Source organism: Sciurus carolinensis, chromosome 11, assembly GCF_902686445.1.
Source record: "Sciurus carolinensis chromosome 11, mSciCar1.2, whole genome shotgun sequence".
Lineage (NCBI taxonomy): Eukaryota > Metazoa > Chordata > Mammalia > Rodentia > Sciuridae > Sciurus > Sciurus carolinensis.
In genome coordinates this window covers 65,997,727-66,017,263 of record NC_062223.1, presented here as the reverse complement: position 1 = coordinate 66,017,263, position 19,537 = coordinate 65,997,727, and the positions used below count along the sequence as shown (strand labels likewise).

Below are 19,537 nucleotides of genomic sequence, written 5' to 3'. Positions count from 1 at the left end.
ACTACTCATTCTCGTGACAATATCGCCTGATGGCTGGTGAGGAGAGAGCCACTGCTTTGTCCTCTTGTTGTGCTATGCTGCGGTTCCCGTAGTGATAAAATGGTCAAAGGCCTGCTCTGTCTCAGATGAAGGTTAGGCCAATAAAATGAAATAATGCACTTATATACACAGTGATGGTCATCATATGATCTACGAATACTCATTCATCATGGTTGTTCTTAAAATAAATAGTGGCTCTACTCTGAGTGAACCAGTTCTCCCCATCTTTTGTCCACTGACCTCCCCTGGTAAGAGGCCAGCTAGCAGCAGAGAGGTATGGGTTCCCTGGGGTACAGCAGGGATGCAGGAAGATTTTGGGTCATGGTGGGGGCATGAGGACATGCAGTGGAATAGTGTTGAGGGAGGTCACAAAGCAGAAGCAGTGTGTCAAATAGTAGGTAGCAGAAGGAAGGTGGCGGAAGGCAGGGTCAGAAGTGGGTGTTAGGCTAAATGAGAAAGTCAGGGGAGAGGAAGGAGTGGGTTTCAACTGCATGACTTCTCTGGCGGGCCAGAAGGGCTGAAGTGTTTCCATTGTTTCCTCTCATATCATTAAAAGACTGTCTGGTGGATATTGTCTCTTAAATGTCAATCAAGGAATGAGCATCCTCTGTAGCATCATCTCTGAGCTCAGAGGTGCAAATCAGAGACCTGTGGGGCCTTTTTCTAGGGGAAGTGTTTATGAGGTTTTAAATTAGTTACCAATGATTTATTTTATTTTATTTTAATTAATTAATTAATTAATTTTTTTGTGGTGCTGGGGTTTGAACCCAGGGCCTTGATGCTTGCAAGGCAAGCACTCTACCAACTGAGCTATATCCCCAGCCCACCAATGGTTTATAATGGAAACAATTTGCATGGAAGTCTGGATGTCCTGCTTTTCCTAAAACTGAAAGATCAAGCAATCTCAGGTCCACATTTCTGCAGAGTATCCCTTGGTCTGAGCTACTATCCAAACTAGCCTGCTTCAATCATTTATGGTACCTGGCCCCAAAGGCATCTGAGTTACTGGCCCCCATGTCAAGTGATTCTTATTGTGGCCTGGTTTTCTGGAGCATGGGAGGCTGTGCCTTAAATATCCCGCACGCATACCATCTTGATGGCTGTTATGATTTGGATATGAGGTGTCCTCTGAAAGCTCCTGTGTTAATGCAGAAGTGTTCAGAGGTGAGATGACTGGACTGTGAGAGGTGTAACGTAACCAGTTCATTCTAGTTTGAATAGACTGATGGGTGTAACTATAGGTGGGTAGGGTGTGGCTGGAGGAGGTAGGTCATTAGGGGTGTTCCCCGGGAGGGCTCATCTTCCTTGCGGCCCCTTCCCCTCTCTACTTCATGGCCACCATGAGGTGAGTAGTGCTTCTCCACCAGGCCCTTCTGCCATGATTTCTGCCTCACCTTGGGCTCAGAGTCATGGACCCAGCCAACCATGGACTAAACCTTGATAACCATGAGAAAAAAAAAAAACAAAAAAACCCAACAAAACAAAACCTTTCCTCCTTTAAGTTGTTCTTGTCAGTTATTTTGGTCACAGCGACACAAAGCTGACTAACAATGGCTCATACATGACTCTTACTATAAGGACACTAAGCAAAACTCTGGCTATGCTCACAGTGTGCATGGGATTCCTTCTCTGGGTGGATGCTATCCTGACTGTGAACTTTGCCTTTTTTTATGTTTACCATATTTTTAGAGAATTCCCTTCTATTATGAGTTCTCTGGTAAACCAGAAGAAACACATTGACTAAAATACCATTCTCACATACATGATCTCATATGGTTCCTGTCATCCCTGTGGTGGGGCCTTCACAAATTCCCAGTGTGCACTGATGCTGAGGAGCTACATCTATGCAGAGGGGTGGGAAGGACCAAGCATGCCAGGGGTGGAGTATATATCCCTCTCCAAGAGTCGAATATATCAACCTTCTAAGTAAGAAGAATGCAGATTTTACTTTAATTTGTTGACAGATGACCTACTTCACCAAGCAATTTAAAGCATCTGACAACAAAATATAAGACCTAAAACCAGGAGTCCATAAAAACGGGGGAATGATGTGATAAACATAGATATCCAAAACAGACAAAGAGAAGCACTTGCTCCTTCTAATCATCCACCTACAGTTTGGCTCTGAAGTTAGACTGTGTGACCTGAAACTCAGTGAAGCTGTGAACCACGTGGTCCAGGATCTGAGAGGATTGCTTTAAAGAACTGTTCAACAAGAAAGTAAAGAAGAAAAAGAAAAGACAGAAAAGGAAACTCCTTCTTTACTCTCACCTCTTAACAGACATGAAAGGGAAAGAAACCTTGATGCCTGTCCTCATTTCTCCTCTCCCCTCCTTTTCTTTCCTTCCTTTTCTCATACTCTTTCCTCTGATGACTCTGGTTTACCTTTCCCACCCAAATCCTCTCCCTCTCTCTTCACCTCTCTCTGCATCCATCTCTCTCTCTCTTTCACGTGGGTGTGCTTTTACTCCCTCGGCTCCTTCCAACTATTGATTGTTGGATCACCTGAACCTCTGCTCTTATGACTGGCCCACACCAGTTTACAAGAGTCTTGCAGAGGAAGACCTTCTCTGAGAAGAGAGGGGCCCTGGGTGGCAGTGATGAAATCCTCTTTGGATTCCAGGAGCGGGATGAAGTCTGCCAGCACTTCCACATCATTGCTCTTAATTCTCTCCATTCTTCCAGCAAACATTTATTGTTGTAGACATGGTCTAGGCTATGGTCTGGGAGACAAAGTCAAGCCAGGCATCCTCTGCAGTGCTTCCTGTTAGCACCAAGGGATGGAGAGAGGAAAGAGTCCCTGTCCCCACACCTGATAGTGCCCTCAGGGTTGGCACCTACAGGATAAATGGCCTGCAAGGCGCTGGAGGGAGCAGCTTTCTGGTTGGAATTTTCTCTGCCTATTGGCTAAAGGCCACTTGCAGCAAAGCTCTCCTGTGGTGAGTGCCTTGCCTGGGACAGCAGATTCCCTCATTTGGAGGAGGGTTGGGGCAGAGATGCCAGCACAGAAAGGCAGACCCACGCCACAGGTGGTGAGTGCCAAGCATGTCGCACAGTTCCAGCTGCTCAAAAACCAGAGGTGTGAAGCAGTCAGGAGGAAAGCCTTGAATCACCTGATGGAATATCCTGGAAAGGTCTTCATTCTCTCCTTCCTATGTGTGCAAGATACACAAGCATTACGATCAAAGCGTTCTTCCCTAATTACTCACAGAATGGTTGGGTACCCCTCAGCAAACTCTAGTTCTCTGAGAAACAGTATTTGTGGGAACATTTGTGTCTTGTGTGGACTGTTTTTGACTCTAGCAGGGACTAGGGAAAGAGTATTCTAGAGAAGAGAGTGTGGGAGGATTCCAGGATCCCTCTGGGGTGAACTTTGCCAGGTTTTAATGCATCATAAATACCTGTCCCTGCTCCTACAGAAGCAGGCCTTCAAGAAAAATTCAGGCAATGTACGTGACTGAATTTAGAGTTTTCCAGGCAAGTTACTTTGAAATTTCAAGGGACTCAGACTCAGATCCACACTATTATGATACAGCTTCTCTTTTACTATCTCTGTGATCTTGAGCAAGTTACTCACCCTTTCTGGTCATGAGCTATAGAGCATCTTCCTTGGGGCATCTGGTCACACAAGCCCAAGCAGTCAAAGCCTCCCAAGAGGCCCATCCCCAAGTGCCCTTCACCTGGTCCATCCCATCTCTCACCTTCTGCTTGTCAAACAATAGATGCCTGGTGTGGGTCCCAGAGAAGGGAAGCAAAGAAACATGGTGGTAAAAGGAAGTGATATGACAGTTACTCAGACACACTGCAGCTGGGCCCTATCCCAGATCCCATCATGCTCTCCCATTTAATCCTCCCAGCAATTCTGCGAATGAGCCTTAGGACACCCTAGAAATTGGAGGTGATAATACCTCCCAATCTGGTAGAATCATGAGAAGATAAAAGCAAAGCTTGTACCATAGAGTTGGCAATTACATGCTTCTTATCTCTTCCCTCTTTGTTTTCGGGGGGGGGAGGGTCCTGGGGATTGAACCCAGAGGTGCTTATCCACAGCCCCTTTTATTGTTTTATTTTGAGACAGGGGACAGGGCTTCAGCAAACTGTGTATGGTCTCACTAAGTGGTTGAAGCTGGCCTTGAACTTGTGATCCTCCTGCCTCACCCTCCTGAGTCACTGGGATTACAGGCATGCACCACGCCCCACCCAGCTCCTATTTTGATCCCTACTTTATCAACATAAAACTTGACTTGTCCTGGGGCTCTGTGGTTTATAAACAATACAGGAGAGGAAACACTGGCTGTGTCCCTCCCACTGGGACATCCTACTCTTACAGCTGTCAGAAAGCAGTTTGGTGGCACCTCCCCTGTTCCTTGAATGCCTCTGATACTCCTCTCTTATTCTTCCCAGCTGCACACTTCCTCACAGAAGGTGCCTCTTCCTCCAAGAAGCCTTCCAGCCAGCATGGGACTGAATATACCGCTGGAGGAAAGCCAGCTGGGGCCAGAGGTGCCTTGAGCACCGCTCCTGTCACTGGTCCAGAGGCCTGGGCTCCCTGGAGGTCCATTTCCCTTCCCGGAAGCCATCAAGCACTGCGGGGCTGGACCACCTCCCAGCAAGTTCACCCAATAACAAGCACACAGGTCATATTTTGTTCCCTTTAAATAAATCTTATAGAAACATTTAAATGTTTATTTCACTCATAAATTCCCAGGAATGCACAACACTTTCTTAAGTGCCTGAGCTCAGGGATAAATATAGGCCAGTGTCATAGACGGGAATATTAGCTTTGAATCCCCAGTGTCACATGACGAGGACTAGACTAGGCAATAGTAAGGAATAGCCCTAGCCCCGGCACAGGAGGGCGTGTGCAGTTTAGCTCTTTGATGGGCCCTGGGTGACAGCCCTGGAGAGGAGGACCCTGCTGGAAGACAAGGCCGGGTAGTGAAGAGGTTGGATGGGCCTGGCCGGGAGTCCCACCCGGTGACCTCCAGCAAGTCACTTAGTTTCCCTGACTCTCATGTTCTCAAACATTCTATGGAACTATGAATGCCTGTTTTACAGACTTGTTTTAAGGATAAAAACAGACACAGCAATAACGATGGGAAGAGTGAGGGTGGGGATGGGTGTGCATGGTTTAGCTGTGGCCTAGAGGGCAAGTGGAGAGCCTCAGTAGACAGGGGCCCAGCCCCAAAAAGGAGTTAGCGCTTTAACAGCAGGATGAAGGACTCTCAGGGGACTTGCAAGAAAATGGTTATTCCAGTGGCAAGGCCTAAGGCCACCGTGGGAGGCGGCAGTGCCTCTGCTGAGGTCTGCTGGCCACGGGGACCAGTTCCCTGGCTCCCTGTAGGCTCCCCAGTATCCACTCTGTGGATCCTCTCGTGTGTCCACGCTGTCCTGCCTCTGGTGGACCCTCTTTCCTGCCACTCTAACCCTAGAGGTCAGGGATCAATAACCAGACGACCCTGCTTTCTTCTTCACTGTTTTCACCTCGTGCCCATCGCCTTCGAGAACGTGGAGGTGCACAGGATGGCTAGGCCCTATTCCACGGAGTCACTCAGTCAGCCAGCCAGTATCATCTTTACCCCACCTTCCTAATGCTATTCCTTCTTCCATGTCTTCCTCCCTTCAATCCAGCATCCCAATTTTCGACCCAACCGTTCACACAAACATCCATCTATCTATTCATCCATCCACCTGTCCTTCCATGCTTCCCTAAGCCCCTACCACACGCCAGGGCCTCTGCTGAGGATACAGATGCACATGTGAAAGACATGGCCCCAAGTAGCTCACACATGGGTGACGGAGAAACACAGAATGACAAGCTACTTCACTGCTCACAGTAGGAACTAAGGACAAATAATTGTCATAGGCATTCCTGATTGTCTGTAACCAAAATTTTTTGAGACACTGTCCACTTTGACGTAGGCACTCTCACAGCTATAATCTGGTAACTCTTCCTCTGTCCTCTCAATCCTTCCCAATTCTCCTCTCCATGGAGACAGAGCATTAAGCACCTCCACCCCATGCCTGAAGCGTTTGGTACAAAAGACACTGGCTTTACTACTTGGTACAGTCAGAAGGAGGCAAAGCTGGTAGAAACACATAGGAAGGAAACAGGTTGGAATCTCCTCTCGATCATGCACTACCATGTGACCTTTGACAATTATATAACCTCGCAGACTCAATGTCTTCCTTTATATGCTAGAGATAATAAAATCTACCTTGGAGAGATGAGACTACATAGCCACTACCTAACATATGTCTCATACACCAGATCCCAATTCTTCATTTATAACTTATTTGAAGATATTTCATTATAGATCATACTTTATATATAGATCATACTTTATTTATATAGATCATTCTTTCAAAGGGCATAATGAGTTAAGTGGAAATGACTTTGTGGAAGAAGAATTCAAAATCCTAGGTTGAAGCATTCAGGTACTTTCTTCCTGATTTATGGTGATTAGAGTGTACTTACTGGTATCCATTTTCTCACCCGTAAAATGGGATAATAACAGCATGTGCCTCCTGGAGTCACTCTGAGCTTACTGCATATTAAGAGCAGTGCCTGGCTGCAGGAAGTATGATATGAGGCTTCTTACTGGGTAACTTTGTTGGGGGAAGTCCCTACTCTACACAGTCCATACGGGGATCCAAGTGTCTTCCATGTATTATCCATTTTATCTTCATCCATTCCTGACAGAATTGGTTCTTTGGGTCCTAAAACATTTTCCTCCAGTGGGTGAGTACACACACTCCCAAAGGAGTCTCCAGAGAAGAGCAATCAGAACCATTTTCCTGGGCAACGAAGACAGGGTCTGGACAGTCCAGGGGAAGTGAGATGCTGTTATGGTTTAGATATGAGGTGTACCCCAGATACTCATATGTGAGACAATGCCAAAAAGTTTAGAGGTGAAACGACTAGATTATGAGATCTTTAACCTAATGGATTTAACCTTTAACCTATGGTTAACTGGGTGCTAACTGTAGGCAGGTAGGAGTGGGTGGAGGAGGTGGGACACTGGAGGCATGATTTGGGGGTTCATATTTTGTCTCTGGTGAGCAGAGTCCTCTCTGCTTCCTAATTGCCATGTTCTGAGCTGCTTTCCTCCTCCGTACCCTTCTGCCATGATGTTTTGCTTACCTTGGGCCCAGAGCAATAGAGTTGTTGTCTATTAATTGAGACCTCTGAAACCATAACCCCAAATAAATGTCCTCTCCTCTGTTTCTCTTGTCAACATCTTTGGTCACAGCAAAGAAAAAGCTGACTAAAACAGATGGAAAGAGAAGTTAGACACCCATCTAAAATAGTAAAGTGGATTGTTAAGCTCTAGGTGATCTCAGGATCCCACAGAGCAAGCATTCTCCAGTTCCAGAACAGAAAAGGTCATAGGGGAACTCAGAGCAAATCAAATCAGAGAATCAACACTCAGTTGCAAACCCACTAGGATATGAGCACCCTGAGAGCAGGACCTGGTTAGTGAATGCTCAACCAACATTTACTGAAGAATTTCAATAAGCATTTATTGAGTAAATGCACTTTTCCTCTGTATTTATGAAGTGCTCACCATGTGTAAGAGAAGTCTTCTGTTCCCTGTGTGTTCAAACACCACTGCAGTATAGAGGGAGAATTTCTGGACTAGAAAGAAGAAAAGCAATAAACTGTAGCTACATTTCTTTGATTTAGAGCTGCGGGACACTAGAATGCAGGCCTATAAGTTCTTTACGTGAGACTTAGGACAGCTAGCATACCCTTTCCAAAACTAGTTTCCTGAGCTGTAAAATGGGCATAGTCACTGCTCCCTTATAGGAATGGTACAACATTAGCTGAGATGATAAGTGTAAAGAGTTTAATCCAGAAAACACTAGGAGCCTGTTTGTCAGTTTGGATAAGATACCCACTGCTCTGAACTTCTGCTTTCCTAGGGAGATGACCTCTGCTCTGCTACCTCTCAGTGGTTTTGGAGGATTAACTGCAAGGACACATTACAAACCAGTTTCTTTTTATTATTAGGGATTGAACATCTGCTATAAGTTAAGCACTTTGCTTAGCATTCTCTCTCTCTCTATATATATGTATATTTATATATTAATAATTTAATACATTAATATTATATATAAATATCTAAAATATATATTTATATTATTACATTTTTATATATTTATATTAATAATATATTTAAATATATTAAATATATAATAATATATTAATAATATATTTAAGTATTAAATATATTATTATAAATTATATATAAACACAAGTCTGGTAATTTAGGATAAGCTCATGAGTTTGAATATAATTTCAACTTTTGTTGTGTTATATAGTGCAAATTACTTTTCTTTTTTTCTGTGCTTAAACTCTTCACATAATTGGAAATAATAATAGTGCTGACCATGCAAGTACTTTGTGTGCTTAAAGGAGGTCATGCCTATCCTGAGCCCAGCATAGCACCTGGCACACAGCGAGCCCTCCATACAGCTCTTACTGGAACCCTCGACCTGTAGATGAGGGCACTAAGGCAGAGGACTAATATACCCGGGGTTGCCCTCAGGGACATGGAGCCTAGGCTTTCCCCCTCTGCTGTGCTGTGACACCTGTGTGCCTCTGACCCAGAGCATTTCCTGCACCTTCCAGATCTCCCTGGCTGCTTGGGGAGCACCACTTGTCATGGTCTCTTCTAAGAGGACAGACCCCTATACTGGCTCTGGCCCAGTCCACTGATGGAGGGTGGGACCCAGGATGGGTCTCTAACCCTGTCACACCAACAGGGAGAGAACTCCCATTTGTTATGGTGGCACTTACCATGGTCTCCAATTCTGAGCCAAAAGAGTGGCTTCATGAGTAAAGGTTCTAGCCACCTTGCAAGCAGATCCCCTCTTTAGTGCCACACACAAAAGGCTACTTCTCCAACTTCATCCAAGACAATTGAAAATCAGGTGGGGGAAGGCCATTGGCTAGTCGAGTGCTGTCTTAAACCACAAGATGCGACTGTATGACAGTGCTAAACATCTGCCTAGAGCCTCACACATGAAGCACATAGGAGCTGTGTAGGGAGACCTGGAGTGCCTCATGGATGTGGCCGTACCAGGCTGCAGCATGGCGGTCTGTGTTTCTCTCAGTTGGTGGGCTTCTCATGGTGCTGCTTTATGTCTGGCTGAAGGAGAATGAGGAAGTCCCAGGGCAGCAGGATGTGAGACTTGGAGCTTTGCCCCTGGCCCCACAGGCTCCTACAACTGAGAGGACAGCAAGCAGAGGGGGTTTGGTGTGAGCCATGCCCCAGCTACAGTGCTTTGGGGATCTCAGAACAGTGAGTTCTGCAGGAGTCCAGGTTGGGAGCATAGGATAAAATTCCCTTGGTCCAGACCCCAGAGCGCTCACGGAGGTCCCGAGGCAAAGTCAACAGTGCCGAGTGCAATCTCCAGGACCTGGTGGTGAGGGTTTAAATCCTGGACTGCCACCTGCTTGCTTTGTGACCTTGGAGGAAGGTAGTCACCTTCTCTGTGCCTCAGTTTCCTCAACTCTGAAACAGGGATGAAAACATCTACCTCATAGGGTCAGGCGGAAGTTAAATAAGATGCCAAGTAGAATAGTACTTGGCACCTGGTCAGCTGTAATTATTAAGTGACTTTGTGGGCAGTGGATATGGGGGCAGGTGGTGGTAGTGGGGATGCTAGAGCAGATGATGTGAAGAGAGATCTGCCTATGAGTGACCTGCCCTGGAGGCTTCTAGAAACTGGTCTGCCCTGGGGGCTTCTAGAAACTCTTGAAGAGTAGAGTTGTTCAAGTGGAAGTCAGAGCCAGTGAAAGCCTGGCCGACAGTTAGTGTGAGCCTCTTTTTCCCCCAGGTTTGCAAGGCATTTCTGAGGATGTCATGCTGTCCCCATGAGTTGGCTTCTACACGTGGCTGCTGGTCACAGGCTAGGAAATCCCTGATTCCTTGTCAGACTGCCTCTGGGGTCTGGGGCTACATAGCGAAGTGCGGACAGGTTGGCACTTCCTCTCAGGCTCTGGACACTGACTGCCACTGTAGCAAAGACTGAGGGACAATGAGAAGGACACTCTGGGAAGATTCAGAAACTACCTCTCTTCACATATAGAATTTCGTCTGCTACAGGCTGTTGTAGAGGGCAAAACAGAGGAAGAGTCACGGAGAGGTGGAACCAGCTTGACCAGGTCAGAACTGGCCAATTACAACACAGAATTCCTTGTGAGATGGTGAGCCTCCTATCATCAAAACATTACTACAGATTCCCAAGACCCATCTCCACAGATTTGGCAGTGCTCAAGAGCCTGGGGTTCCCCTGAGTTCCCTAGGTGACTGGTTTAGGGCTTATGTTATAGAGAGCTTTGCCAGTCTGGGAGGAGGTTAGATGTGATCTGGGATCCGCTAGCTCAGATGGTCTGCTATTCTTGGGTCCCCTAAGGCCCCAGTCCTGTGTCCTGATAGCTTCAATCCTTCCAGAGCCCTTGGCTACAAACTCTTCCCTTTGCAAACTCTTTCCTTTGAGGGCCTCACTATTTACAGGCCAACCCAGTAAATACTGCATGTGCGTGCATGTGCACACAGAAAGAAAAACAGAATCTCGTCCCACAGCTCTTGTGTTTGTGTGTGAGGAGGTTTCAGCTAGTGTTCATGCCAGCGATGGGAAATGGGGGCTGGGGCCAGAGCAACCAGAACTAGGGCTGGACCCCGGGGAGCTATAAACTCAGAAGGATGCTCTGTTCTCTGCCTGCTTTGCAGAGTGGGAATTCACACGGTACCAGGACTTCCGGCTGCATCCTCCTGGCCAGCCCTGCTTCCCTGGCTGCCTGGCTTCCGCTGCTCCCAGGGACTCAGGATCCTGCCGCTGGAGGCTCCAGCCCAGCTCAGGAGGCTTGACTCTCCCCTGAAGCTGAGGCTGCCTTAAAAGCCCAATGTGGGTTGTCTGGTGGATACAACAGGGGCAGAAGCTCTTTAGTGATGTTTGATTGGTTTCTGGAGAAGTCAGAGAGGCCAGAGCCTGGCAGTACGGGAGGAGAGTAAAAGAATGTTGAATCTCCTATGGGTCTTCAGTCAGGGGGTCTAAACTGCTCAACTGTATGGTCTCCAGCTGTGCTGGACTGGCAGAGTCCAGGATGCAGCAGTTCACTTTTCACAGAAGGAATCACAGGCATGAAAAATTGAACAGGTTTGATTTCAGGGTCTCAGGACCAAAAGCCATCAGAATTCATCTTATCATTTTGTAAAGTCTGGTTCTGGCTCAAAGTCACAGGGATAATGAGTCTATGGGGAACTGGAATCTGGAACTCTTGCTGGTTAATCAAAGGTCTCCTACTCTTGACTTTGCAGCAAGCTCATTGCTTCCTTCCTCTGCTAGACTTCTGGAAGCTCACCTTCACCCTGTCCTCAGGATCTGCACCTATGTGTAGCTTGAAGACCTGAGGGTTAGAAGGGCCAGCAGGTTTTTGTGTGGTCTTTCTTTGGGACTCCTAAGAGTATGGTTTGAAAGAACTTTTTGTTAAAGAGCTTTAGAACCAGGAAGACTAGAATTCAATAGAAAATGAGTTCATCTTCCCTGACAATGGAGTGATGTCTTTGCTGATCTTTCATTACTATTTTTAGGAATGCTTTTATTCTTGGGGAAGCTCTTTGGGGGAGCTGCCCAGGATGTGGGAGCTAGATTTCACATGAGGATCTGATTCAAGGGTGCTGCCATTGTTAGTGAAATGTTAAGGGGTCGGGGTGGCCATTGTGAGAGGAGCCCAGGGGAAGTCTTAACCTGAGGATCTGGGATCAGTCACATTCCAATCCCATTGTGGTTTCTCCTTGTTGCCATTTCCTTCTTCAGTCCCCAAGCTCTTGGAACTTGGCAACCTTGAAGGTTGCTGATACGTAGCACCCACTCTGGCCCGAGATGTCCCAGGGTGGGCATGGGGTGCTTGTAAAAACCTGAGCTTCTGTCTGCAGACAAAGAGATGGGACTGGACACACTGTCATTCAGACATTCAGGGAAAGGGCATCTTCCCACCCCAAGGCTACCAAGTTCTGCAACATCTCAAACCCATGAACTTGGGATATGGAGATACAGGGACCATTCTTTTCTAAGTATGTGCTATCTAAGTTCCCACAGTCATGAAGTGTAAGAAAACAAATATCATCATAACATGAAAATATTCATTAGGAATCTGCTCATTTGGAAAAATAACGCTCACTCATACATTCCTCCCTTGCTTAGCAAGTGTCTATCCCAGCTGGAGCCGGCCAGTTTGGACGACTGTCAGAATAGGACGATACAAGTTCAGTGCAAACCAACTGCAAAGTTCATGAAGTAAAGAAAACAAGGCTGGGGACCTTTGTGTGCACGATCTTTGACCAGTGAGGATCAGATGGCACTGGATTGGTTAACGAATGAAGAAAAAATAATGAGGATGATGATAAGATAGGTTCTTCAAAAGGGATGGTTTGAATATCAAAGAATTTGAAGAGATCCTTGGATGAAGCCCTTAAATATTAAATAGTCTCTTAAGTTGCTATAAAATAAATATGAACACATCATTTTGTTGATATAAAAAAATAAACATATCAACAGTTGATTCTTTGTTCAATCAGAAAATCAGTATATATAATCTATGCTTTGTAATATGTACAGCTAAAAACAACTCGTTTTCATAATTTCATTTGCTTAATGATACTCTCTTCATTAACTTATTTTCATCATTTCCTGTGTTATAATAAAAATTCACTGAATGCTCTTTTCACTATTTGCTATGAAATTTTGATCCTCATTTTAAGCTGATTGACTCTAAGTGGCCTTTGGCTGGTGCCCACCACCTCGATGTGACTGGACCCTCTGTGTTGCAGGTTCTCTTCTAAGCCTTTCTCCGGTTCAGGAGGCAGCCTGCAGGGTTTGGGTGGTTTGACTTCCCATGAAGCCTCAATCACACATAGCCTAGATGGTTCCGCATGCAGTCCTGGTCACTTCAGCTGAACTCAGGGTAATGTGTTTCTCTGTGTGGAAGCCACACACCTTTCCCAGGTGCCACTGCAGACAACACAAGCTGTCGGCAAACCCCCTGACCAGCTGAGAGCTGTCACTTGTCTTGGCCCCCAGCCAGGCTAGCCATGGGCAGGGAGGGGGGCACTTACTTGACTGGCAGGGTTCTGGGCTGCCTGTGGCTCTCCGGGGGGCTCCTCGTCCTCGGGAATGTGGGGCATGGCAACCTCCTGGCTGGAGTGGCCCCGTGTGCCCGGAACCTCTGCTGCGTCAGCCCCAAAGATGCTCCAAGAGGCCTGGGCTCCGCAGGCTGGGGAGACGCCAAAAGGACAAGTCAAATTCCTTCCCATCCCTGTCCCAAGCTGGATTCCATTTCCAGGAGCCAAGAGCCACAGAGAGAGCCAGCTTGAGTTTGCATCAATGCCTGAGGTCAAACTAGGCTAGGAGAGGGCATTTGGAAGTGCACTTCCTCCGGCTCTCTGGCTTTGCTTACAAAGTCAGAGGTGACCTTTTGCATCTAATTTGGTCCTTACAGTAAACATGAGCTATTTCAGAAAGGAGAAAAGTGCTTCAAACCCCTCAAAGATGTAGCTAATGAAGGATACTCTGTTGGGATCAGACTGGTATTTGATAACCATTTACTGAGCACCTACTGTGTGCCAGCCACTATCCTAGGAACATGACTACCTTCATCTAATTGAATCCTCAAGAGGACTTCTGACGTAGGCATTAGTAGTGCCATTCTACAGAAAGGGAACTTCCTCAGAGAGTGGAGGCCACTTGCCCTGAACCACACGAAGAACTGAGCATTGGCATCCGGACCTTCCTGATTTGAGGCTGGCATTCTTTCCACATTAACACACAGCCTTCCTTGGTTCCTGACCTCCTCCCCATGGAGAGAACAAAGGACACTGTCATTTCCTGAGCACCTACTCTGTTGCAGGTTCTAGGTGTGATGCTGCTGCTGCTGCTGCTGCTGGAGGCTACAGGAGGAAGAGCCAGAAAGCTCTGCCACTTCCCATAATATCAGGTATTCTTCCTGTCCCACAGAAAGGGCTCGGAAAGGCAGAATCTGAGATCAGCCCCAGTTGCCAGACCCACCCCTGCCAACCCACACCTCCAGACCTCGCTCCCTGAGGCAGGCAAGGTGTCTCGTTCATTGCAGATGTTCCAAAGATTCATCAAAAATGGCTGTTGGTTTAAAGAACTAGAAACCTTCAGCTCTGGGAGTTGTCAAGGTGACTGCCTTCTTGACTTGGGCCGGTCGTTCTCTGCTCTGAGCCCCACTCAGCTCTGAAACAGTTGGGGCGACCCCTGCTGGTAGAGCATGACCTGACCCATCATTCATTCTTCCAAACACTCTGCTGAGCCTGTGCTGAGACACAAAGATGCTGAGGACGGTCCTCAAGGAGTCCAGGGTGGGAGGCAATCAGAAAACAGCGTAATGGGATAAATACTTCGGAAGAGAGAAACCTCAGGAATAGGTCCCTGACTACAGAAACCGGGAAGGAGGACGAAATGTTAGTGAATATTCTACATCAGCAATAGTGTGGCTGAGCCCTGAACACTGAAATGCACATGGACTCCATCTAGACAGAAAAGATGAGATAGGAAGAGGAGAGGCCACCCTGGACAGATTTGACCTGGCTTTTGGGAATGACAGCCACCAGGCCAGAGCTGCCATGTCTTCCATCCCAAGTGGTTACCATATGAATACATTGAGAGGTTCTCCCAAAGGTGAGCCCTGTGATTAATTTCTCTATCATCTTTACTCGGAACTCAGCAGCAATGACATCAGTATCTAGCAGCAGGGGTTATCACAGCACCATAGTAAGAGTATCCACAAACCCCAATTCTACCAACAAAATTGGTTTTACCTCCCAGAAAACCACTTAAGATTTGCAGGTCGTGGGTATCTTCATAAAAGTATGGTTTTCAAAACATGGGAGGTAACTGTTCCTGTTTTCCTTTATGTCTTAATCTATAAAAAGTACATTGGGCTCCATAGGCTAAGAAGGATTCAGACAAATTAGGACATGTTCAGAAAAGGGGAAGTAGGATGTTCAGAGGACAAGAACTGGTGTTTAAAGAACTAGAGGACTTTGTCGTGGACAAGAGAAGGTGCAGGAAAAAATATATTCTCTTCACAGAGATGTGAGAGGCACTCATTTGGAGACTGTTGTCCCCAAAGGACTGGCACATGACCAGATCAGAGAAATGCAAAGGAAAGCTTTTAGAGGTTGGGAGCATCTGAAGATGGAACAGGACACTCTTTAAGGCAGAGCGCTCCCTAGTCCTGGGAGACTTCCAACAAAGCCTGGGGCAGGGGCCACAGGATTCCCAACCACTGCCAGGGCCTTTCCGGTCCTCTGTTCTGAAATCCCGGACTCTTCTTAGTCACAAAAAACCACAAGACCTGAGGCTCTGTCCCAGAATTCTGGAATCACGGCATTCCACAGTCGTATCAGAAAGACCCCAATCTTAACCCTCTTCGTCCCTTCTCCTCCCTCTCTTCAGGAAAGGCCTTAGGCCGGTCCCTGGTCAGCAAAGCAAACAGCAGTGACTGAAGTCAGACAAACACTAACGTGGCGCCGCCGCAGGAGGAAGGCAGAGTGGATGCCGGCTGAGGTCCCACCCTTGACAAGGTGGAACCCCCAGCTCCATGGGGGACCTGGCAGCCCTGCCTGCAGGGCCATTCCCACGCTGCTCCTGCCCCGTTTGCCTTCTCTCCCATCCATTATTATAAACTGGCTGCTTAAAATAGCAAGGTAGAAGCCGAGTCCCTCCCCCTGAGTGACATCTGGGTTCCGCGGGAGCTCATGGGCACACGGACCTCACATTCATCACAGCAAAGTTTGGAATACAATCTGCAGGAAGTGGCGATCTAGAGCACCAGCCCAAAAAAGGAAAAAACATTTGGTGATGTTTGGTCTCCCTGTGGCTCCTTCCTGAACCTGCTTCCTGGCCCTTCTTGCTCACTCTCCAGTCAGGTCAGGAAAGGGTTCGAAGGGACTGTTCCAAGAGCCTATCAGCTCTTTGGACTCCACTCATTCTGCCTCTAGCCAGCACTTAAATAGAACCTGACCCATTTTACAGGAAGAGAAACTGAGGTGCAGAGAGAAGAAACAACTCGACTGGTTTCAGCAACCTTTTTACCTGGCGCAAATTATCCAAGAGCCTCTGCTGGAGTAACTTACCATCATTTCTGTAACTCAAAAGGGCTGGAAGTTCCATCCTTAATTAAGTTACCTGCCCCATTTATGGAATATACTTTTGTTCATGCTTCCATGCATCAGATATTTCTAGGTTTTCTATTTAGCATCAGACCCTATGCCAGGTACATTTCAGGTACTATTTTGCTATTTTGTTTGACCCCACGAAATAGGTTGTATTATTTCCATTTAACATATTCAAGAACAAAGACTCAGAGAGGTTCAGCAACTTGCTCAAGATCACACAGGTAATAAACGGCAAGGATTATGAACCAGGCTGGACTGACTCCAAGGCCCATCATCTTTCCTCTAATTGCACTCTGCCTCCTCCACCAGGAGTTCTGCAAGAGTGTAGCAGAGAAGCCTAGCGTGGGGACCTCACAACCCAACTGGGAAACAGAGCATAAACTCCCAGAAGCAGGGGAGAGGAAGCAAACCAGCACCTTGGTTGCCAGGCCAGGGGTCTTCTGAGGGCAAAAGAGGGGCACGGTGTGAGGTTGCATGACCCCACTGTGTGGAGCAGCAAGGGTGTTCCTTCATCCTTCCGTCCACTGTGTCAGGCCATCCACTCACCCCCTCACCTCCTGAATCCCCCAGATTCATACCACTGCCTGCAGGTTTGTTCATCCAACCATTCACCCCAGGAAGTCCCACTCTAGGCCAAGAGCACAGGCTGTTACCCTGAGAAGAGCTGCTCAGGTCCCTGTGGGCTGCAGGTGAGGGCTGCCCTGACAGAGTGGCCGTGCAGTCACAGGTGAGCCCAGCCATAGTCACCAGGTACCAGCTTGCCCACCGCAGCCAGTGGGAAGGGAGGGGCCTCCTGTGCTCATTGCTGGGAGTGGGGGTCATAGCAGTAGGGAGTAGAGAAAAGGGGCTCCTCAGGCCTCATAGGTACGGAGGGCTCACCCTGTCCCAGCAAAAGTCAGGGTGAGCCGGGCTTGGTGGTGAAAGCCTGTAATCCCAGTGGTTCAGGAGGCTGAGGCAGGAGGATCACAAGTTCAAAACCAGCCTCAGCAAAAGCAAGGCACTGAGCAACTCAGTGAGACCCTGTCTCTAAATAAAATACAAAATAGGGCTGGGATGTGGCTCAGTGGTTGAGGGCCCCTGAGTTCAATCCCCGGTACAAAAAAAAAAAAAAAAAAAAAAAAAAAGAAAATCAGGGTGAAGAAATGGTTTTCACAGAACCTACCCTCAGTTCTCTCAGCCACCAGGGAGGTGTCAACATAAGTACTGTCACCGTTGACACTATGATTAGTCCAGTTTTACAGATGAGGAAACAGATGGCCCAAGACTTGCCCAATCTCTCTTGCCTCTGAATGGCACTGCATATCTATCTGACTCTCCAGCTCTTTGTGGGGCCCTATTCCTTGTGAGTGGCATTCCTGGCAGGCAGTGATCTCTCCCAGAGCTGTGTGACCTATCCAGAAGAGATCGAAGCCCTCTCTGAAACCCGTGTCCCAGGAGCACAGCCTGTGTGCTTGTGGCTCAGTCCCTCTGTTAATTTCTGGCTCTGAGAAAGAGCCAAGAGGCCAATCTGGGAAACCAGGAGTTAACCCAGGCTCCGCTGACCTTCATGGAGTGACTCAGTCTGCTCAGAAGGGAGGACTTTGTTCTTCCAGCTTGAGATTTTTGCTTTCGTTTAGCACATAAAGAATGTGAGAGCGATTAGGCTGCTATTAATATCTGGTCTAGCCTCTCTCTGGATGAAGAGCTGAGGCAGTGGATTGCTTGGGGTATCTGTACACATCTTTCTCAGCACCTCTGAAAATCCAGAAGGGACAGGGAGGGCCCCTGGAGATTGAAAACCCGGCTCCCACTTCTGCAGATGGGAAATGGAGACCCAGACAGGGACAGGGACTAGATCAATGCCACGCCTCGGGGGCTGTCAGCATCAGAGAAGGTCCCCAAACTCTCCGATTCCTGTCACCTTGGAAGTTTTCTGGTGTCTGATTTTGGAGACTGAGTTTATAGCAGAGAATAAGCAAATGTATTGGTACCAGAAAGTGGCACCCCATTTTTTCTTCCCCTCCAGATCTCTCTCAGGTTCATGAGAAAGAGGATGCTCCCACCCTGCCTTCACCTAGGTCAGACTTGGAGAAGATCCTTGGGCATTAGAAACGAGATCAAGGTTCTGGGAGGTGTTTCTGTGGTCCCTGGACCTAGGCAACTGTGGAACTGAGTCCTGGAACCCACAAATGTGCCCTAGTGGAGGTCCATCCAGGACATCCGCCCACTTCTTAATCTTGGAAGGTCCCAAGAGGGCTTGAGAGCTAGCGAGATGGAACCGCAACTCTCCTCTGCCTCTTCCTTGCCGGATTTGTCTCCCTAGCCTCAGTTTCCTCATTTGTAAAAAGGAGGTGCTAGTACCCACCTCTTAGGGTTGTCGCGAGGATTAAATCAGGAAGTGCATGCAAGGTGCTGGCATACAGCAGGCACTCCATACGATCCTTCCCATGCTCAGAGTAGGCAGCTGAGTTCTCTCAGCCATGGCATCAGGACCCAACCATGGCCCAGATGTTCTGCAGTTCATACTTGGTGGCTCAGAATCCCCCAGCTGGCCTCTTGCAAGTCAAGGAGACACAGTCCTGGCCTGGCCATGGGCTTCACATCTGTACAGAAAAACAGAGACATCATCAGCCATGCCTGGAATTACAGCCCTCAGGAGCCATGCCCTCTGAGGAGGGTCATTCTGCAAACACTACTGGGCTGGGAGAGGGAGCACAGGGCTGTGGGCAGCCCTGGTCAGTGCAGTGGTCACTCCTGGGTCTGTATTGTGGTCAGCCTCAGATCAGCACTGTGGTCATTCCTAGATCTGTAGTGTGGTCTGCCTGGTTTCAGAGCCGGTTCTTGCTGCCACCCTTGTGGTGATGGTAGGCCCCAAAGGGCAAGAGGTTTCCATACACAAATGAGAGGCGGGAGCTGGCGCAGGGCCTGTCCTGGACGAGCTCTGGGTCAGTGCCGGCAGCACAAGAGGGTAGATGAATGACTGCAGAGGACACCACCACGCCCAGCTGTTGGTTGGGGCTCCAGATTCTTTTCAGAAAGCCTATTTCAATTGTAGGGCAGAATGAGGTTGCAGGGATGGGTGGAGAAGATGGAGGTGTGGGCAACGGAGAGGGAAGGATGAGGAACCAGAGGGCACAATCTCCAGGACTTGTCCCTCAGCACCACCTCCTGTGGTGGGAACACTGGCTGGGAGCATAGGGCCATGACCCCAGCACCCCAGCACCCCAGGTCCCTGGGATCTGCCCCTCTCTGGGAAACCTCTCAGGCCCATGGCTATGGCCACTCTTCTTACTGCTGCAGATCTC

General features: G+C 47.9%; 1 protein-coding gene across 14 annotated transcripts in view; it reads right to left on the bottom strand.

Annotated features, from left to right (window-relative positions):
• Irag1 (inositol 1,4,5-triphosphate receptor associated 1) overlaps positions 1 to 19,537 on the bottom strand; it is a 110,684-nt gene that overhangs the window by 55,444 nt on the left and 35,703 nt on the right. For 6 of the 14 annotated variants that reach the window (XM_047518281.1, XM_047518280.1, XM_047518282.1 and 3 more), the window contains exons 2-3: positions 18,598 to 18,835; positions 13,167 to 13,324 (exon numbers count right to left, since the gene is read on the bottom strand). In XM_047518281.1, the coding sequence (XP_047374237.1) occupies positions 13,167 to 13,324; positions 18,598 to 18,667 (228 nt within the window). In that variant the 5' untranslated portion in view covers positions 18,668 to 18,835. Of the gene's footprint in view, positions 1 to 7,183; positions 7,308 to 7,607; positions 7,679 to 13,166; positions 13,325 to 14,139; positions 14,279 to 18,597; positions 18,836 to 19,537 lie in introns of those variants that run through there. The other 8 variants (XM_047518290.1, XM_047518293.1, XM_047518288.1 and 5 more) reach the window with 7 other exon arrangements.